We start from the raw sequence: 21218 nt of genomic DNA, 5'->3' as shown, positions 1-21218 counted from the left end.
AGCGGGACTAGGGGAGCTGCAGTTTCCCAACAGTGGAATGTGTCAAAGGGGAGGCGCGCAAGCTCATTTACAATGTCACAGCATGCCTTTGGTCACTGAATGAAGAATAATGAGAACAACAGGAATTAGAAATAGCACGTCCATGCATACTTGGCTCGAGTTAATGTTGCTATGAAAACATACAGTTTTTCTTTGATAACTGTTTAATGTGTAAAGGAAATGATGGAAATATGCTGATAAAATTTGCAAATAACATATAATTTGGGGTATTATGAGTTAAGAAGATTGAAGAACTGCACAGAAAGATGAACTTGAAGATGGGAGTAATAGCAATGGAATACAATTCGGTAGTCCTGCTTGGAGGGTCATCTGGGGACTAATAACGAAAAATTAAGTTGTAAGCTGAATAATCATCAATTGCAAATGACCTCGGGAGAGAAGGATCTTGGTTGAGTAGCTGATAACAGATTGACTATGAAACACTAGTGTGACGCAGACGTGATTATAACAGTGCACTCCAAGCATGTATCAGCAGAGGCTTTTCTGTGAGGGAAATGTTAATATCTCAACACAGGCACTCATGAGACGTCAGTTGGAAAACTGCAGTTCTGATCATCCATTTTCAGGAAAGCTGATTACAAAGTGGAACAGATATAGAAGAGAGCTTTTAGAATGATTTGGGAAATGAAGCCTGTGATTGAAGCAGGGAAATATCATTGCTATTTATAACTGCTGGGAGTAAAAATGAGATTAACACAACAGAGAGAGAAGAAAGATGTTTTTTTTCAAGCAAGAGTTGCCCCAAAATGTAGTTTAGTAAAGTTTTGAGAGAGATTGTGTGGGGTGTGTTGCCGTCAGAAGCAGGATAAGGGACTTGGTGATTTAAGAATCCCCCCCTAAACCCACAGGGTTTGAGGTGTCATTATTTCTTGGGCTTCAGGATAGCATCCATCATACAATCCTCTCAGGCATGCAGAAGGCTGGGAATATGTCTGTAACATCTGCAAGTGGGACACTTGTTATCTGCAGGAAGAGTTTGTTGTTCACGTGGCTCCAGTAAAAAGAATAAATCTTATATTCTAAAAAGTATGCCCAACCCTGTAAGCCTTCACCCACTGACCTTTGCTTTTGGGCTATTCTATGCTTTCCTTTCAGAGCTTCACTTCTGTTGTCACTCCTTAATGTAGCTAACAAACCTGTTAACCTCCCATTGAAAATCACTCCTATTTAAACTGCTGTAGAAGTGTTTCTGAGTTGCAATCTCTGTGCTGCTTGAAGTACTTAACATTTAAAAAAGAGGGGGCTTTTAAAAAAGGGAAAAAACCTCCAAAACAAGGCAGGCTAATAAATGTCAAATACTCTTCTCTACATGCTCATCCTGAAATTTTCAAACTTTGACATTTTAAAAGTGGTACATATATATGCAGTATCTTCTTTAGGTAAATTGTCTTCTCCAGTACTTCCAAACAGGAAGTACTGTTTTGGATCATCCACCCAAAGAGTATCCATATAGAAAATGGTTTGAACAAGAAATTGACTTATAAATGGCTGATGCTTCCACTCTGTATTTCCCTTGTGGGGTAAGGAGGAATGGGCAAGTTGGTCTCCAGGCTTTCATTTTTAAAGACAACCTTCTTTCAGGTGGTTTCCCATCTGCTTTAAAGTTCTTATTTTTATCTTTCTTGCCCCAGTGTAAATTATTATTGGCCATGGATAGATTAGGAACATTGCCTCTTTCCCAGTGTTCGGAAAACAAAGTTAAAAGTTAGTCTTGAGCAGTCTTCTGGGAAAAGATAATTTTGCAGCAATTGGCACTTACTCTTGATAACCATTTGTGTTAGTATCCACTCAAGGACATTGTACAGAAGTAAAATCTAGCCCATGGGCCTGTAATTGTTTAGTACTGTACTTGCTTTTCTTCATTTATTTGAAGAAAATACATAAGTGACAGCTTTATTGAAAATCTTCGTTATTATCTGCTCTTAATTGTTTTGAGATGGAAATTAAGCAGCTCTCCAGTGCAGTCACAAGGAGGACATGCTTTTTTCCCACTGTGCCCCTCTAATTGGTCGTCTCCACTGTGTTCCCATTAGATACTTCGTCATTAGCCCCCTTCTGCCTCTCATGCTTGCTGAAAAGTGAGAAAAATATTTGGACATTACCTACATAGAACACAACACTCACCCCATCCTCCTTGTATGCTGAACTTCTTTTCTCACCACTTTTCTTTATATACACAAGGTTGACTTTGACAGGAAGCACTGTCTTTTCTCTGTAAAGCTTTAGAAACTTAACCAGTTCAGCCATTTCCAACTGTATGAAAGATCTTCTGCAGAAATGCAGACAGATGATTTAAGCTATTGTGACAGACAGACAATAAGTATCACTGGGCAAAATCCCAAGTTCTGTAAGTGTTGAGTCAAGAATTTGCAGTCTCAAACTGAGTTGCATTTTGTACCTTGGCATATGCTCTGCTCTTCAATAGTTAAAAGTGCTTGTCTAAATGGGGAAGGGAAACTGGTACATGTAGCCTTTCTAATAGGGAGGCAATACAAAAGTGCTACTCTAAAGAGCATTTTACGGTAAAGGAACATGAAGAGCAGCAGCATAATTCTGGCAAGTCCGTGTTATAGTATTTGCTTCCAGTCTTGTTTTTACATGAAATGCCTATGTAATGTTGTTTTCAGGTGATGACTTTTCTATGAAGGACATAGAAACCTCTAGAGCAAAGTGGCAAAATGAAAAAGAACACACTCTGCAGGAGTCCTGGAACTCCTTGGTAAAGTTTAATTATTCCCATCGTGGCCGAATTTCCAACATGGATTTTCAAGGGGACATCTTTGATGAGTTTCTCCATCAACAGAAAATCAACTGGCCTGGAGAATATCAGCAAATGAGAAAAGAGGGACTACAAACACTACCAAAAAAACAAGAAGGAGAAAATTCTATGGAGGCACATGATGGAAATGATTTTAAAATTCCTGTTTTACCTTATGGACAGCACTTAGTGATAGACATTCAGACAACATGGGGAGACAGACATTATGTTGGTCTTAATGGAATTGAAGTTTTCAGTTCTAAAGGAGAGCCTGTTCAGATATCAAAAATAACGGCTGAACCACCTGATATAAATATTTTACCAGCTTATGGCAACGATCCCAGAATAATAACCAACCTAATTGATGGCGTAAATCGGACACAGGATGATATGCATCTCTGGCTAGCACCATTTACCCCTGGAAAACCTCACTTCATCTTTATTGACTTTGTGGATTCCTGTCAAGTAGCTATGATTAGGATTTGGAATTATAATAAATCCCGCATACATTCTTTCAGAGGTGTGAAAGACATTATAATGATGTTAGATGAACAATGCATCTTTAAAGGAGAAATTGCAAAAGCTTCAGGAGCCTTATCTGGAGGTATGCTATCATTTCTTATTTTCTTTGTGGAAACAGTAGTACAATACAGACAAATACATTTAGCTTGTTATCACTTTACACTTCAAAGCAAGCAGGCACTATGTATAGTGTTTAGTCCTTTTAATTTCAAAATGTAATGCAAAGCCCAGTAATGCATTCTTCAATGAAACTATGAATTTTAGCAGCCTATAGAGCTAATCTCTATTCTTAATGATGGCATAGTAACAAGGCCATATTTCAGTCACATCAGATAGACCTGTCTTTTGGAAAAGGTGATGAAGAAGCTTTTCTTCCAATTTTCTTTTATATGTATTTGAAATTCGACCAAGTTCTCCAGGTTTTTCTGCTGTGCAGTATGAATTTGAGAATGAACATACTAATTACATCAGTGGTCAGTATCAATTTACTGTCTATTGTCTTTAAACACTATAACAAATTAAATGTAAGAAGGACCAAAAATAGTTTTATCACTCTATATATTCTTCTGTATTTTATTCTGTGTGTTGCCTTCAGCTCCAGAGCACTTTGGGGATACTATATTGTTCACTACGGATGATGACATTCTTGAAGCTATATACTGCTATGATGAGACATATGATGGAGAAATGGAAAATGCCAGCTGCTTGAGATACGAGGAAGAGTTAAAGAGGCCAACAACTGCTGATAGGGAGGGAGATGAAAGACCTTTCACACAAGCAGGGTTAAGAACAGAAAATCAACAGGTAGGGGCCTCTATGTTCAGAACTCCCTCTAAATGTCTGTCTGAAAGATGACATGGAAGCAGTAGACCCTGATTTCCATGGTAGAGTAAAGCTCTGCAGAAGAACTAATACAGCTCTCTGTCTGTTTTGAAGGTACCTTTTTTTTTCACCAGCTCAGTAATTTATGCAAATTTTTGAAGCCCCAAAAGTGCTCAAAATTTTTGTTTCCCTCAATGATTAATAAGACTACAAGGAAGACTATACTGGGTTTTTTTTTTTTATCTCTTTGCTTACTCGGACAGAGATTCAAGGGAGTTCTATTTGATAGAGGTACTCCTGAGCACTGACAGGGATTTTTACCATAGAGTTAATATATAATGAGTAGCTGTGCTCCCTGTCACTCCAAACCAAAGATTTTTTTCCGTATTTTTTACACAGAGTGTACTCTTGCTTGTTTCTTCCTCCACAGATGAAGTATTTTACCTGAGAAGGAACTCCCTCTCTGAACCTTCCCCTTAGTTTTTCCTCTTTCCTTTTTTGACTAGCATCTGCACAGGTCTGTGAGCGTTTTGCAGTATAAAAATTTTCTTTTCCTATTCCATACAGTAGGTATTTTACTACTTGGAGGAAGGCCATATTTCCAAGCACTGGAGTCTTGCTCTATGTCTGAGCAAAGATCCTGCAAGATTTTCTGCTCAGGGTGTTGTGGGGCAGTCTTTGACTTGATTTCCATCAAATCTTCTGCTTTCGAAGAATCCTCATGAGCACCTACTGTTGCTTCAATGAGGTTATCTGTTTCTAGGGGACACACTCTTACTTGTAAGTCTGTGAGGACATCAAAGCTGAATCAATCTAAATTCCAGTTGGTTCTGCTAAAATGCTCCTAGTGATGTATTGTTCCTAATGAGCCTTATGCTGTTGTCATGCCTTCATGTTCTGTTTTGTCCTCTTCTCCTGGTGGCTTATAAGACAAATGAAGATGTCATGACATTGGAATTTGATCTTACTGTTAAGATCATTGTTGTGGTTTAAGCCCAGCTGGTAACTCAGAACCACGCTTGCTCACTCCCCCCTTTTTCCTCCCCCTGCTCCCGGAAGGATGGGGAGGAGAATTGAAAGAATGTGAACTCCCACCAGTTGAGATAAGAACGATCCAGTAACTGAGATATAACACAAAACCACTACTGCTACCACCAATAATAATAATAAGGGGAATAACAAGGGGAGAGAATACAATTGTTCACCACTTGCTGACTGATACCCAGCCCGACCTGAGCAGCCCTTCCGGGTAACTCCCCCCAGTTTATATACTGGGCATGATGTGCTGTGGTACGGAATACCCCTTTGGCTAGTTTGGGTGAGGTGTCCTGTCTTTGCTTCCTCCCGGCTTCCCGTGCTCCTCCTCACTGGCAGAGCATGAGGCTGAAAATGTCCTTGATGGGGGTAAACATTACTTAGCAACAATTGAAAACATTGGTGTGTTATCAGTGTTGTTCTCAGACTAAAGTCAAAACCACAGCACTGCGCCAGCTATTAAGATGGAGAAAAATGACTGCTACTGCTGAACCCAGGACAATCATGAGTCAGTGACCCTAACCCTTTGACATTTCTAGCACTAGTTAACATTGGCAACAGTAATTTTGTTCCCTTTTTTGCTTGCAGTATCTTAAACTGTTCAGACACCTTATGCAGTGCAGGATTTCATGGACACAAATTGAAGTTCATCTTTCTTTTCTTGACTGCTTGTTTATTGTGAGCATTCACCAAGACTTCTTCCATTGCAGAAGCCTAGACCTAGGCTGTTTGGAGCCCCTGCCTTTTATTTTGTTTTTCATCTGTGGTGTTCTTCATACTCTTTCTAAATCTGAAACCTGCTCTATCAGCAGTGGAATGACAAAAACTGTTGTGTCTGAGCCATTTAACTCCCTGATCTCATTCTGTGTTTGCTGGTACCATCAAGATTTTGTAGATGGATGCTTATGCTATAAAATGATACAGATCTAGTAGATGATTTGTCTTCCCCAGCATAACACTGTAATTCAGACTGGTATTGGGTTTAAAATGTCTCTACCTGTTGATCACTCGCCCGTTTTTCCTGTAGCGTGCTCAGTGGATGAAACAGTGTTTTACTGCACTGAGTACAGAACTTTTGAAAAGCTCTTAAGAAGTGTCTTACTTTCTTGTTAACATTATCCATGGTCATCTGTCTTTCCCGTAACTTCAGTAAACCTTAATGCATCAACTTTTATAGGAGGTCAGACCGGTAACTAGGGTGTTTGACCTGACTCTGACTGTGACCGACAGTGGATGCCTAGGGAGAATGAAAGAATAGAGCAAACATGCAGTGGCGTTTCTCTGAAACACTCATCCAGCCCTTAGAAATTTGTCTTACAAGGACTTTTTGACTTCACGTTTGTGTTTAGTATCCTGCCATGGATTTTTATTACATTATTTCATCCATTAGCTTTTTGAAGCTGCGTGCACTTGTACAACTTGCAGTGCTCTGTGTTGTTTCCCAGCTTAACTTGCATAGCACAAAGAACCTCCTTATGTTTGTCTCTAGGTTTGTTTAATGTCCCCTAGGCTTTGTTTTGGAAGAAACTAAATTATTTCCTATTCCCTTCTTCAAGCCACTCAAGAGGTTTATGCCCCTCTGCTACAGTCTCTTCTAAATCTCTGTTTTCCAGAATGGCTAGTCCTACTTCAGTTACTTGTCACACGGAAGGTGGTATATTATGGTTAAGCATAGGACCATGGTAGTACTTTCTACTTTTTGCTGCTTTTCCAAGAACTCCTGTACTATGGTGGTATTTTGTTCTAGCCATAAGGATCTAAGACACAGGTAGGACAGTGTTCACAAGCTGAAGTGGTTGAAATAGTAGAAAATTAGACCATAACTGAAAGAAAAGGTAGTGGGCACCAGTGGAATGAAGGAATCTAAGTAGCCAATAAAGGAGGAAGAGGGAGAAAGAGGTGATAAGGTGGCTTGGCACAGGTGGTTTATGATCTGCAAAGGAGAGTATTATTCTGCCTTCTGTAAGACGGGTAGCTTTGTTGCATCCATGGGTTTTGATAGTATTGTTGCAAATTTTTATTCTCAGGCTGGTCTTTTTAAGTTGCTCTGAGGAAAAGCCATCAGGCATCAAAGACAGAGTCACTGTTTTGCAAGAAAGGTACCCCCAATGGGAGTGTTTTTTTCCACCTTTTGTAGGTTATCTATATGCATTTATTTCAGTGCACAGTCCTTGCTCAGTTTCACCTACTTAATTACCTCAAGGACATTTGCTACTACAAGAAGTATATTGCCATCTGGGAGCATACAACATATTAGATCCAGGATGTCAGTGGTTATACTGCAGAGATCTAATATAACAGTAAGAGAAACGTGTTGACAAGTCTTTTATTTCTTTTTTCAGGTGCAGTGTAGGTCCATTTGGTGTATTCTTGGTGACAGAGAGTCTACTTCGAGTGATAAATGAAACTGTAGTTAAGGAGTCTGCACTAGGAGTCTGGAGTTTCCTATTTGGCTTTTTGACTACTAATGAAGATTGAGCTAATTTTTTTTGTAGAACTATTTAAAATAATGCAAAGATTTCATTCTATTCTGCTATTGTTTGGAGCCTAATACTGTATATGTAAAGTTAGGATTGTTTTCCTCACATGTAGCATTTTTATATTTGCCTGTAGTGAACATAATTAAGCATTTTATCATGCTCACTTAATGAAATTAAGTCTGTCTGAACCCTTTGGAGTTCTCCTTAGTCTTTAATAACCTTATTTCCCCAGTATGATCAGCAGATCTTATCATCTGTTTATTAACTTTCTGCTTTGCTATGTTGAATAGCGTAACCTACTATTAATTAGTATTGTCAGAGAGCAAATGCAAGCTTTTGGGCACATTTGCTCGTTTGCTCTGGCCTTGAGAAGAAACTGTGGTGGCACTGTCTGAGATCTTAACTTCCTCCCAGACTTCTTGTCTCTGCAATGTATTTGCAGTATGCAAATACAGCATGTTATCGTTTGCATGGCAATCTGTAGGTAAATAAGAGTGACTTAAGAATTTTAGACTCTTTCTGAACAGGTAGCCCACACGAGGGAGTCTCATATTTAATACTCCTATGTGCACTAACAAGAAAATACCAAACTGACGGTCTTGACTTTCTAAGCATCCAGGTGATCTACATTTTGGGGTATGTTTTCCTTTTTTGCAGGACAGCCTGACTGGTGAAGCAAGGAGGAGATTTCCTTGGCAGTGTTTAAGGCTAGGTTGGATGGAGGCTTGGGTGACATGGTTTAGTGCGAGGTATCCCTGCTCATGGCAGGAGGGTTAGAACTAGATGATCTTAAGGTCCTTTCCAACCCTAACTAGTCTATGATTTTATGATTCTATGACATAGAAAAGGCTGGATGTAAAAATCAAAACAAAACAAAAACCCCAGCAAAATTAAGAAACAGGAAAAAAAACCAAACAAAACCACCAGCCTCCTCCCCTTTATAAACAATATGCCTGTAATGTATATATGTTATATATGTTCATTGCATCTATTGGTTTACATTTTAGGTTCAAGAGCCAGACCCTCTCTCTGAATATGTACCCAAGGAATCAGGAATATTTACTGGAAAATGTAAGTTCTTACATTTACTTCTTGCCTGACCACTTTCTCCCCTAACATTTTATCATGGAGGATCTGATTGTCTGAGCTGTACAGAACTTTGTAACAGATGTCAGGTCTAGAATAAAGAAGATTAATTGAAGGCCACAGTAAACAAAGGCAGAAGCTTTGTTACTTTGTTACTATGGCTTTTAGAACATTGTATCATAACAGTTGGATTTTAATCTCAGAAAAATAACACTAGCCATTTGCCTAGTTCCTGAATGGGATTTGTAATAGCTCTGTCCCTTACACAGTAATTCTCTCCCAGTCCTATGTATTTATGTAAGACTGAATTTCTCAGATCAGATTGACAACAGAAACCCCTCAGTAAAGCTAGACCAGAACATTATATCCATACTTAAAGTACCTGATTTCTTTATCCTGTACTAAAACAACTCTCTGTGGGCCTGTAAATTATTTTCTGGATGGCTCAGAATTTTCAGTTTCAGTTCCTGGTTCTTTCATCAGCACAAGAGAAACAGGATTCTGTGGAGTGGTCCCTTAGACTTGGAGTGAGAGTGCTCTTGATTCTTCTGGTTTGGGGGAATTAGTGGGAATTACAGAAATCTTAGGATCAATACTGCCCTCTTCACCTGGAACTCCTGGTAATAAATTGTGCATGGAGGCACTGAGGATTTGTATCCTTGACCTGCTGTAGGTAGTTTTTCTCTCTTTCATCTTTTTACCAGTCATGATGCCAAGGAGAAATAGTGTCTCAAAATGTGATGGTCACTGGTGCAAAGTCCAGCTAGTGGCTGGTTACTAGCAGTGCCCCTCAGGGGTCAATGCTGTCATAGTCTACACTGATTAATGTCTTTTTTCTTTTTCAAGAATTTGGATGATGTGATAAAGTGCAATCCCAGCAAGGTCGTGGGTGATGTTAAACAGAGGGGAGTTGCTGATAAGCTGGAGGCAAGGCTATTCTTCAGAGGTACCTCAGCAGGCCCAAATAAATGATAACTTCATGATGTTACCCAATGTAACCTCATGAAATTCAGGGCAAATACACAGACCTGCAGGTGGGATGTAAAAACCCTTGCCACAGGACAGGCTGGGGGCCAGCTAGCTAAGGAGCGGCTTTTTACTGATGGGTCTGAAGTCCTTGTAAACCACAAGTTGAAAATGAGCCAGTGGTGTGGCCTTGCAGTAAAGGCAGACAGCTGCCTCCTGGGATCTAAGAGTGCAGCCAGCAGGGCAGGGGAAAAAAGATTCTTTCCCTGTATTTGACACTTGTGAGGCTGTAGTTGGAGTACTATTAAGTATGGAGCTCCCTAGAACAGGAAGAAAATTTACGTACTGGTGCAAGTCTGGTGGAGGAGCATGACCAAGATAGGCAGCTGGAGTCTCTGATGTGTGAGAAAAGCATGAAAGGCCTGCTTTGGTTTATTCATCCTAGAGAAGAGAAGGTGAAGGGGAGATCTTCTTGCTGTCTATAGCTATCAGGAGGGCATAGAAAGGACAGATCCAGGCTATTCTGAGGCATGGTAATAGGATTCGGTTCAGAGGCAGCAGAAAAAACAAGGTAGAAAAACACGAATTTCCAATTAAGTATTAGGAAATCTTTTTCACCCTGACGGCAGTCAAACACTGGAGAGATTTTGAATCTGGCGGCCTTAGAGGCATTCAGACTTCAACTGGAGAAGCTCCTGAGATACCTGATCTCATGACCTTGCTCTGAGCTTGGAGTTGGATTACAGGCCTTCAGAGGGCCCTTCCACGCTTCATCATTTTGAGAACTTATGAAGGCGTTGATACAGTGATGTAGATACTAAACCTTGTGTGGATAGCTGCTTCCCCCTATCTTTTCCCTTTTGTTTGAAAATACACTTTGGTTTTGCCTGAGAACTCTTGCACACTTGTACATGAAGCAAATTTAGTCTTAGCAATGGCCTTGGGAATAGTGTAATATCAGTGTAGCCACAGCTCCAAACTTGTCAGCTAATACAACTCTTTATTTCTTAGTGTCCTTGCAAATGCTAATGAGATCTTAACAGCCAAGTGAATTTATGTGTATATCAAGAAAGTCTTGTGTAAATTACTATGGCTATTTATAGGTAATTGGGCTGGATGGCTTAATAGTTTTAATGCTTGTTTGTTTTACAGGGCATCATGACTAAATGATGCTTCTTTAGACATTATCCAACCTGATTATTTCTGGGCTTTTCTAATGTGTGAAATAAAAGATATTTTAATTTACACTGACGGATTTTCATAGAGCCTGATCAGATTGGAATATCACTTGTTAAATCTGTATATGCTACTTAGGTTTTTTTTCAGTAAGGCATGAAACAGGTGAACCTGAAGATACACATACAATCTTTTGTCTGCCCAGTTTTTCTTTCCTATTTATTTTCTGGTGATGCAAGCAAATCAACATTGCTGTTTTTCACTAATGCTGACCCTTAAAATACTTCCGTATGTCTGGTTTTGACATGAAGACACATTAGTGAACCATATTTGTTTTTTGATTTAACTACAAGTTAGTGTTCTCTATCAATTTATTGATTTATGAGAAACTGGATTTATATGACTCCATATAGTCATTTATCTGACAAAAAATGATAGATAGACTTCAGACTAATAGGTCTGTTCTCTGTCTGCATAATCACAAAATCTGTCATGTACCTACTTAAATGTATCGTTCAATTACTGTCTGTCTGCGGTCTAAGTAATGAGGTACTTGATAACATGATTTATTGGGATTTGTATAGTTAAGATTGAACAAGATGTTGGTAGCCCCACTAAGGGGGTCTATCACAGGTTTACAGAAGATACCGTGCTATTACATAGAGGTAAGCATGAAGACCAGGAAGTATTCAAATACAGCATAGCAAGTTATATAATCTAAATGAAATGCGTGTACTGCTAATTGTTGGAGGTTGCATGCATGCTTATATTGGCTCATGCTTATATTGGCTTCTTACTTCAAACTACTCAGTATGTGTATAGATAATATCTATATTCTTTTATATAGGCCTGCAACTGAATTTTACCATGACCTGGGGAGACTGTCATTACCTTGGACTGACAGGACTTGAAGTGATAGGAAAGAATGGTCATGCATTAAAAATAAGTACAGAACAGATTTCTGCTTCACCCCAAGACTTGAATGATCTTCCAGAGTATGCAGGAGATTCCAGAACATTAGAGAAGTAAGTAATGAAAGAGTTGGATTCTCCAAACATTTTCTACAGGGCTCTTCCTTTATATTTGTGCCTGTTGTTTTGACAAAGGGTTTTGTTTATTGATTTTAGAGGCATTTTACATCAGACTTTATAAAGCTACTGAATTATATAAACTTCTAACACATGTTAATGCAAAATGATTTTCATACCACCACTGCTCATTCTTGGATGTCACAAGCTACCCAGGAACAGCTTGTTGTAGAAACATGAATGAGATGTTTCCAAAAGATGGTGCTTGAGTTAGGAGATGGCAACATGCCTGGTTGGTATCTCTGCTAAGGACTTTCTAGGCAGAAATGTGGGTGTTCTGTAGCATCTGTCTATGCATATGCAATGATATTTATGCAGGCTTTCTGGTTAACTTCAAGGAAAAATTTCAAGTTAGCAAAGTGTGAGGATGTGTTAGGGAATTGCACAAACAGGTGCCATTCTGTTGGTAATTCCACAGCTTTTTTTTTTTTTTTTTTTCCTTTTTTGGGTGTAATTCTAATAAAGTTTTATTCATTGACAAGTATACTTTCTCAAATTAACTTGTACTTCCTAAATAGCAGTATAGAAATCATATGGTATGGGTCTGGACAGGACATGGTATTTGGTTGTTATTGAAGCGCATCCTGTTGTTTCTAAGTTGTATCTCTCTTTTAAAGGGTATTTTCAGTTGTAATCCTCTCCTCTGGCATGTTTGTGCTCTGTGAATTTTATGAATTAGGACTTTTCAATGTCTTTGTGGATTCTTCCTTAGAATGTTGTTTTTATCTACATATACACTAACTTTGTAATTTCTGCTAATCTGATTTACACATATGTCAAGCTTACTTGTATATAATTCTTCAGTTCTTCTGCCTGTTTGTATGAAAATCTCTCTGTAGGCATCAAGATCTAAGAAATCTTCCCATGACATCCCCTGTGATGAAGAGATTCTGGTGGTGGATTCTCTCCATATTCCACCATAATGGACCCAGTTGCAGAGTCCAGTTAGCTTTTCTGTTGGTGTCTTACCTTCTCTGAATGCTTCTTTTACAGCCCCATTGTCTGTTGATCCTACAGAATTTCTGGCAGGCTTTCTGCTCCTGATGTATTTGAGGAATTTTATTTATGGTACCTTTTGCTTGCTAGCCTTCGTACTCTTTTTTGGCCTGTGCATATGAATTTAGACTTCCAGAGTTATGATACAATCAAGTTAGAGTTTTCTGATCATGAATTTTGTTGAAAGATGGTTTGTAATAACTTTCTTTATCCTGCCACTGAGCCAGTTTAGCTTTGATTTTTCAAGTCCTCCGTCTTTCCAACATGTTTCTCAGTAAGTGGGATACATTTGTTCTGTACTTCCAGTATGATATCCCTTCATGTTCTCTGTGTTGTGTGTAATGATTTAATTTTGGGGTGGTTTTTTTTTGCTGTTTTTTTTTTTTTTTTTAATGTATTTAATGATTTTTGCTTAGGAACCTTTTTGGGCACAAGCATGTTGAGTATAAGTATACTACAGTGCTCTTCAACTGTAGCATTTGGAATAGGTCCTGTGCACTATATAGGACCAAGTCAAGGGTTATATCTTCTCTCATGGGCTCCCTAATTGGCTTCTCTGTGAAAGAGTCATTATTCAAATCTTCTTTAAGCAGCTTCCAACTGGCACTCATATTCCATTAAACTTTTAAATAAATAGTAAGTACATTGGATGGTTTACCAAAGTAATTACAGTGGACAATTAGTTCATATTCTCTTTTACTCCATATTTGTATGCCATAGTTTGTGGTAGACTATAAAGTCAGGATTTCAAACTGAGGAAGTAACGGAATTAACTTTAGGCAGCTTCAAGTCTGTGCTTTTATGAAAAGATGTTGTCACACTGGTAGAAAGCTCTTTTGAAAAAGTAGAACTATGCCTGTGTGCATGAAGGAGGGTATGAACAAATTCTGCTTCTCCAGGTTATCCAGCTGCCATCCATCTCCTTGTCGGGTTCATGATAGTTGCATTGGCAACACACTGCAGAGTGCCAGATATACTAGTGTAGGCATAGGACTGCCAGATATACTAGTGTAGGCATAGGACTACATTAATAAGTTATATTGTGTTTGAGCCTTTTGCCTTTGGCCATTTTGGTAGAAAGGTAGTTGAGCTTTCCTCTGCCTGCCCCTGACCACACAGCAAAACCTAAGGAGTTTTCTGTTTTTCCTCAAACAGACCCAACGAAAAGAAATACTGCTCTTTTCTTCCCCATTGTCCTTAATTCAACAATTGCCTACTATTTCTGATGTTTATTGTGCTTTTAATTGCATACACATGGGCGCAGTAAGACCTGGAAGCTGTAAGTGACGTATAGGAAAAAAATAAACACTAGTAAAGCGCCTGATTTTCATGAGAAAAGCAAACTTTTCCTTTTTGCAGCTAATGGATTTTTCTCCTTGTAGGTTAATAGATGGGACTAATATCACAGTAGAGGATGACCATATGTGGCTCATTCCCTTCTCTTTTGGAGAAGATCATCTGCTCACTATCCTTTTTGATAAAATTGAAAGTATTGCAGGGCTTCGCTTTTGGAACTATAATAAATCTCCAGAGGATACCTATAGAGGGGTAAGTAAAAGCAAAGGAGCACTGCCAGCAAAAATATACAGTAGTGCATTGGAAAATTGGTACTGTGATGAATGAATGTAGCTGCCTTAATGGAACACCATAAATCTTTCTAGATTGTCTGAGTCTGAATTTTGTGGCAGGTATAATGCATTTCTGTCTCCACAAACAGCAAATATTGAAAAAAAGCCAGAGATAGTTTAAAGAAGTCTTCATGGCTGATTTTTCTAAGAGACACATACTATTTTCAAGATATATGGTTCTGAAGTGGTATCCTTTAAATATCCAGTATTTAGGCCTACCATATGATTATTTCCTAGAACACAGGGAGTGGCAGAACAAGGACATTCTCTAACAGAAATTCTGTTTAGGTAAGTTATGGAAGGCCAGTCAAACGATACTACCTTTTCCAAGAAGCAAGAAGAGTCTCTACAACTCTAATGTTTATTAGAGAAAGTTGACATCTTCAAACAGCTTAGTGAACTAGCTTAGCTAAAATTGTATAACATATCTCCTCTCTTTTTTTTTCTTTTTTTGTCAAATTGCTTGGTTTATATGTTCTTCATATTGGATTCTTGGAATTGACTGAGAGATTGTGTTACATCATGTCCCTGCTTATTCTCAGAAGCTATGCATGCATTTGTAATGACAATGAAGAGGTAGTTGCTGTTCATGGCATAGAACGTTTATGAATCCATTTGTTTCCAGATTTTCCCCTTGACATATAACTGTTACATCTTTGATGTCAAACTCAAGTCAATAGATAAGAAAAATGTTGGTATGTATTAAACTAGAGAGAGGACAAAAAGGATCAGTTCTGGAAAAAAAAAATACTGAAGTCAGAGGCATGGATTCTTCCTAGGATTGGGCGAGTCAGTGGGAAAAGTTGCAGAACTGCTTCTTTGTGTAAATTTACCCTCCAGGAATTACTTTAATACAAACACTACATAAATGTGTGGCAAGGTGTTCCATCTCCACAACAAGAGCCCTGGCATCTTTTAATAGCATGGGATCTTGCTGAGTGCCCAAGACTGGCCAAGGACTCCCAGAGGGCCAGAGTGTAAGATCTTTTGTTGAAGCCACAATTGATTTAAAGACTTTAACATATGGTGCCCAATTTTGTAATACATGGCATTAACCCAATGTGTTTGACACATGGCAGGGTTAAGGAGCATGTTGAGCTTACCATCTAAACATACCCCCTGTATAACAACAAGGGGGTTTTTATTAAAATTTCTGCCCTGGTTTCAGCTGGGATAGAATTCATTTTCTTCCTAGTAGCTGTTACAGTGCTGTGCTTTGGATTTAGGATGAGAATAATGTTGGTAAAACACTGATGTTTTAATTATTGCTGAGCAGCACTTACACAGAGTCAAGGCCTTTTCTGCTTCTCACCCCACCCAACCAGCGAGGAGGCTGGGGGTGCACAGGGAGCTGGGAGGGGACATATCCAGGACAACCGACCTGAACTGACCAAAGGGACATCCATCTAGTGCCATATGACAGCGTGTAGAGCTGGGGGGAGTTGGCAGGGTATGAATTTTCGTACCAAATCAACTCCCTGTACGTGTCTCAGTGATTAAAGGAGGGAAAGAAATACCCAGATCCCTAGAATCTAACATGGAATTTGTTTTTTGAGGCAAAACCAAGAAAGAAAGAAAAAACACAGTTTACTTTGCTTAGGTAGAAAAAAGAAGTGAGTCTGCTAAAGCTTGCAGTTGGCATAGCAGGTCCCATAACAGTTTGTGGGTACAATTTAAATGAGGAGTTCATACCTACAGGCCTGTAGAAGGATGAAAAAAATATTTGGAAAACTGAAGATGCAAGATATCTGCTTGGCCACGGTATAGAGACTGTAGAGTGTTTACCTAGGGCATCATGACATCTGTTTCTTGAAGTATTGCTGTTCATTCTAAGAACCAGTCCCTGGGTAAGAGATCTAATGATTTCCTAGGCAGCTGTAGACTGGTGGATTCTATTCACAGCTTTAGTATGAGAGGGTAATGGCAGTGAACTGTCAAAATGAAGACTTGTGTGCTATTTCCAGCCCTATGAAATATTACCTTGTGAGAGCTTTGTTATGCAATTTGTAAAATGCTGTGTGTGATGGCTGAGTGCCTTCTTGGGTGATGAAAATTACTTAGAAATGAGAGCTGTAAAGGACACATAAATATAAGCAGCTATGTTATAATAGGTAAGATTTCATCTCTAAGTCTCTAGATGTCCCATTCAATACATGTTTCCTAAACTGAAGTGTATTTCAGTGGATTTTTCGCTTCTTTTCCTTATTCTGGCTGACTGATTCAGCTGGAAAGTAGCATGCAGAAGACTTTCTGATACGAAAAGATATTTCCGTTCTTTGCTCCCACATGTATTAAAGATGAAACCAGAAATAATTCTTTCTCCATACTTGGTAGTCATACAGACATTCCCTCCTAATTAGTCTTCGTGCTGTTTGGAAATGTACTGAGCACCTCTTCTAGCCTAGTACAATACCAGAGGTTTTCAAATCAACAAATGTTTGTGAAAAACCCAACCAAAAATAAAAAGCAAAACAAAGAAAATATTCCTGAGAATTACCTGCTTTTGGGATATTGCGTGTATGAAATTGTAATGGAATAAAAAAAATCATTTACAAATGGAAAGAATATGAGAACTGTTATGAATACCAGTTCACTGATAATATGTGGGCTTTGCATAAAACTCTGAATGTTTTTAGTTCTTCTCAGACACCTGAAATGGGACTTTTCACCATAAATACTGTATGTCTATTTTTAATAGAAACCCTAATAATGAAAATGAAATATTTGCATACAAAACTAAGTTAACCTTACATTAGCATAGATATATCAGTCACTATAAAATCCAGAGATTAGAAAACTGTCTCACAGTATCTTTGGACTAAATTAAGTCTTTCATTAACTAAATGATTCTCTTTTGGTTCAGTCTATTAGTTAATAAGCTTTAATCAGTGCTAGTTAAAGGCCGTCTTGTTGTATTTTACATGTATTATTCCTTCCTTTACCAGTAGGTAGTGAAAGACGAGTAGTTAGTGCAACAAATGCTGCTTGTGATTAATGCTAAGTTATATTTAACATATTTCAGGGCAAGATGCAGTGATAATTGTTGCTGCATGATGGAATTGTTACGTGGCTGGGATCATGCATACAGCACCAGATGGTGCTGATGGGGGAGGGTGAAGGGGCCAGGACTCCTGCATCATCTGAATAAGTATGCCTGAATTATTTAGTTTAATCTTCAGAGATTGTATAAGACGTGCATGCATCTGTGCAGCGGACAAGGCTCAATTCTTTCTGCCTGGCACGATACCTCTTCTTTATTCATATGCCCTTAGGTAACATACAGCACTGCTTGGTAGATGAGTTTGCATGATCCTGGAAAAGTCCAAGTGCCACCTGCCACAAAGTTAAATAAATACAGCCTTTATATAAATGCAACAGAGACACAAAAGAGTCTGCTTGAGAGAGAGCACCAGCTTTTGTGATTTCTTAAAGGCTAGCTTCAGCCAGTGCTAAGCAATCAGGCCTGATCTAGCAATGCATTCAGGTGCCTGATGACTCTAATTGTCTCTTCGAATCATCTTTGTGACATATGCTGACTTCAAAGCTGAGTCTCTCCATTCTGTTCATGTGCAGGCTCAGGAATCATAGAATCATTTAGGTTGGAAAAGACCTTTAAGATCAAGTCCAACCATTAACCCAGCACTGCCAAGGCCACCACTAAATTGTGTCCCTAAGTGCCACATCTACATGTCTTTTAAATACCTCCAGAGATGATGACTTCCACTGGACAGCCTGTTCCAGAGGCTGACAACCCTTTTGGTGAAGAAAGGAAGCTTCAGTTTACTAAGATCTAGTGAGATGCAGTAATTGAAGGATCTCTGCAATGCATTTTTATTTATTTTTTTGTCCACCAAATCCTCACCTCTCCCATCCCTATCAGTGTCAGCTGTGATGTTCTAAATTGCAGAATATGGGTTGCAGCTGGTGTCTGCTGATTTAAGCTTTCTTTTGCCATAGGATGTCATACTATAGAGGAATGAAATAAGTATAACAAAACTATAGAAATTAATCCAGCCTCTGAAGTGAATGTGATTAGTTTGGATCTATTTTATTCTATGTCATGTCATGTAATCTTATGTTATTTTAACTAAGGCTAAGGTAGTCCATGTGTTGCTGGATGGCCACAGCATCTCCCCACCAGAGGGCTTTCTTATCCGCAAGGGACCAGGAAACTGCCACTTTGACTTTGCCCAGGAAATTCTCTTTCTGGACTATCTGCAGCCCCAGCTCATTAATAAAGTACAAAGGAGGTAAAGTAGGATGTTTTTTTTATCTGATCTACACCATTTCTCTTAACCGTTTGGTATTCTTTCATACTCTCTGTTGAAGCCAACTGTATGAGTCACCTGGGTGAAAATATGAAGTACTTAGCGCATAATGTTTCATTGGGTTTTAACTATATGCTGTTAACCAGTTTTCATGAGGTCAGAAGACAGTGAAGTCCATAATTACAGGCAGGGAGATCAGGGGCTGGTGTTTGTGAAAGCTTAGTTCTTTGGTTTTGTTCTCTTCCTTCCTGAATGAGCCAAGGGTACATAAAGGAACCATTTTGTCTTGTTTTTTTTTGGCAGCACTGGTTCAAAGAGAATGGAAAAAGCTAGTATGGACTATGAAGCACCATTAATGCCATGTGGTTGTATCCTTCTCTGTCATTTTCTTACTTGTCATATAGAATATTTTAGAGTTATATGCTATGCTTATGAGTCCTGAGCTTTTTGGATCCAACAATTTCTGGTGCTGTAGGAAATCAACAAGATACCAAGAATATGAGGAAGGCTTATAGTAAGTATGAATTAAGAATAAATAATGGGAACATAATATATGAATGTGTGACCTGTTTTCAGATACTCTGGTAGCTTTTTCTTCTGCCTTTTGTAGTCCGTCCAAGCTGGAGCTAGAGGCCCATTAGGACAGTTGAGCCAGCGTATGAAAGCTAGAAGTAGTCTTCACATTTTTACATTTCTTTGTATGTTTGTTTCATTTTATATCTTTATTAAGGTTGACTAGAACTGTGTGATATTTTTGCCATCTTTCTTAATGCTTGTGATTTTTTTAAACCTAAGTTTTCCTAGATAAGTACAGTCGTTTATGATAATGCTTAGTATCATGCCATGCATCTAGCTGATGGGCCTTTTAAATCCATTAGGCTATTCTAACCAAGTTTGGAGACAATGACATCTCAGCAATACTAAGTTCCCTGCTGCTTTCATGACAATCTGTGTCTGGATAGAGCAAAGAGAAACAAATGGGTGCTCCATTAGCAAAATGGACAGCATAGACTCCATCGTTACATTTTATGCCATTCAGTTTTGGGGCATATTTACTGGCCAGTTATCACCAATATAATTCAAAACCAGGCAAAGGCATATTCAGGAAATGTAGGAATGCAGTAAAGACTACAAATAGGAGCTGTGGTGTTAGTAAGTTGCAGTGTACAAGAAGGTAAGACACACACTAACTCAACAGTTCTTCATCTGATGGAAGAACATATATGAACATCATACATATATGTGAATATTTATATATGTAAACATATAGATAAACTTTTGACTAGTTGTGCCACCTGCAGATGTTCATGTGTGTATTTCAGTGACAGAAAAGGCAAACTTCATGTCTTAATAGAAAATAGTTTATTCAGAGAGGTTTAGACATAGTGAAGTCAGAAGTGAAAAGTTGATATTTTTTGTTTTCATTCTCCTAAACTGCAAGTGTCTAACATCAAGATGTGTCCTGCACGGTAACTTTGAGAACTGCAAATTAAATAGTCTGTTTAGACAAAGTATCAGAATTTTCCTTAATAGCTTTTTGCTTTTTAGTTATTTTCCAATTTCAGCTTCTGACAAGTTGGGGTGATCCATACTACATTGGTTTGAATGGACTTGAGTTGTTCAATGAACATGGAGACCAAATCTTACTAACTGAAAACAGTATCCTTCTACAGACCCAGTGCATCTATCCCTTTCAGATACACAGTTTGCTCCCTGGCAAATTACCATATGGCATCACTTGCTACTTCTTCCAAATTGCCATTTTATTCCACGCAATTACTCTGCTTGTATTTCTCAGTATTTGTGTGATGATACTTGTTTCCATATGTTTTAATGTATTCTATATATTTTCAAAATATTTCTCCTCTGAATGGGATGTACCAACAATGCAAGACAAGGTTAGAGAAGGGAAGGCTTAAGAAGGGTATGGTACTTTTTGCTGTCAACGTGTATTCTTCTATGGTATGGAAGGACCAGAAAGTTTGAGCTATAAATTCATAAGGAAAGGTTGAGCTCAGTTCTTTGTTGTGGAATCTTTCATTGTGCCACAAGAAAGAAATTTTTCATAACTCTGGAGCTTTAGGCTATTCTAGACACCCAATCCAGTTGTGAAGGTAAGGGCTGAGACTCTGAATTTAATTCAGTGTTCCCTGGGTAACCAGAGGGAATGAAGGACATGCTTGAAAGATTCATAGTCATCAAGATTACACTTCAGTGCTCTTTATCAGCTAAAGTCTCTGAAGAGTTGAAAGCTTCATACCCTAAAATATAATTCACGTAGTTCAGTCACATGGAAGAAAAAGTTTTTTAGCCAACTAGAAAGGATAAAAAGC

At 38.5% G+C, this 21218-nt stretch overlaps 1 protein-coding gene across 7 annotated transcripts in view; it reads left to right on the top strand.

The window, feature by feature from the left end:
* The window catches only part of KATNIP (katanin interacting protein), a 60328-nt gene that overhangs the window by 29845 nt on the left and 9265 nt on the right, over window positions 1-21218 (top strand). For 6 of the 7 annotated variants that reach the window (XR_009968664.1, XM_062639451.1, XM_062639449.1 and 3 more), the window contains 8 exons: window positions 2688-3422; window positions 3936-4144; window positions 8685-8748; window positions 11753-11930; window positions 14372-14537; window positions 18710-18867; window positions 19189-19253; window positions 20434-20544. Coding sequence is in view for 6 of the 7 variants with exons in the window: in XM_062639451.1 (XP_062495435.1) it covers window positions 2688-3422; window positions 3936-4144; window positions 8685-8748; window positions 11753-11930; window positions 14372-14537; window positions 18710-18867; window positions 19189-19253; window positions 20434-20544 (1686 nt within the window). In the remaining variant the exon portion in view is untranslated. The remainder of the gene's footprint in view (window positions 1-2687; window positions 3423-3935; window positions 4145-8684; window positions 8749-11752; window positions 11931-14371; window positions 14538-18709; window positions 18868-19188; window positions 19254-20433; window positions 20545-21218) is intronic. The other variant, XM_062639450.1, reaches the window with a different exon arrangement.

Source organism: Pezoporus occidentalis, unplaced genomic scaffold (genome assembly GCF_034315485.1).
Source record: "Pezoporus occidentalis ecotype Australia unplaced genomic scaffold, CSIRO_AGI_Poc_V1 ctg60, whole genome shotgun sequence".
NCBI classification, from domain to species: domain Eukaryota; kingdom Metazoa; phylum Chordata; class Aves; order Psittaciformes; family Psittacidae; genus Pezoporus; species Pezoporus occidentalis.
Note: the sequence above shows the minus strand (reverse complement) of the source record. Positions and strands in the feature narration are given on the sequence as shown.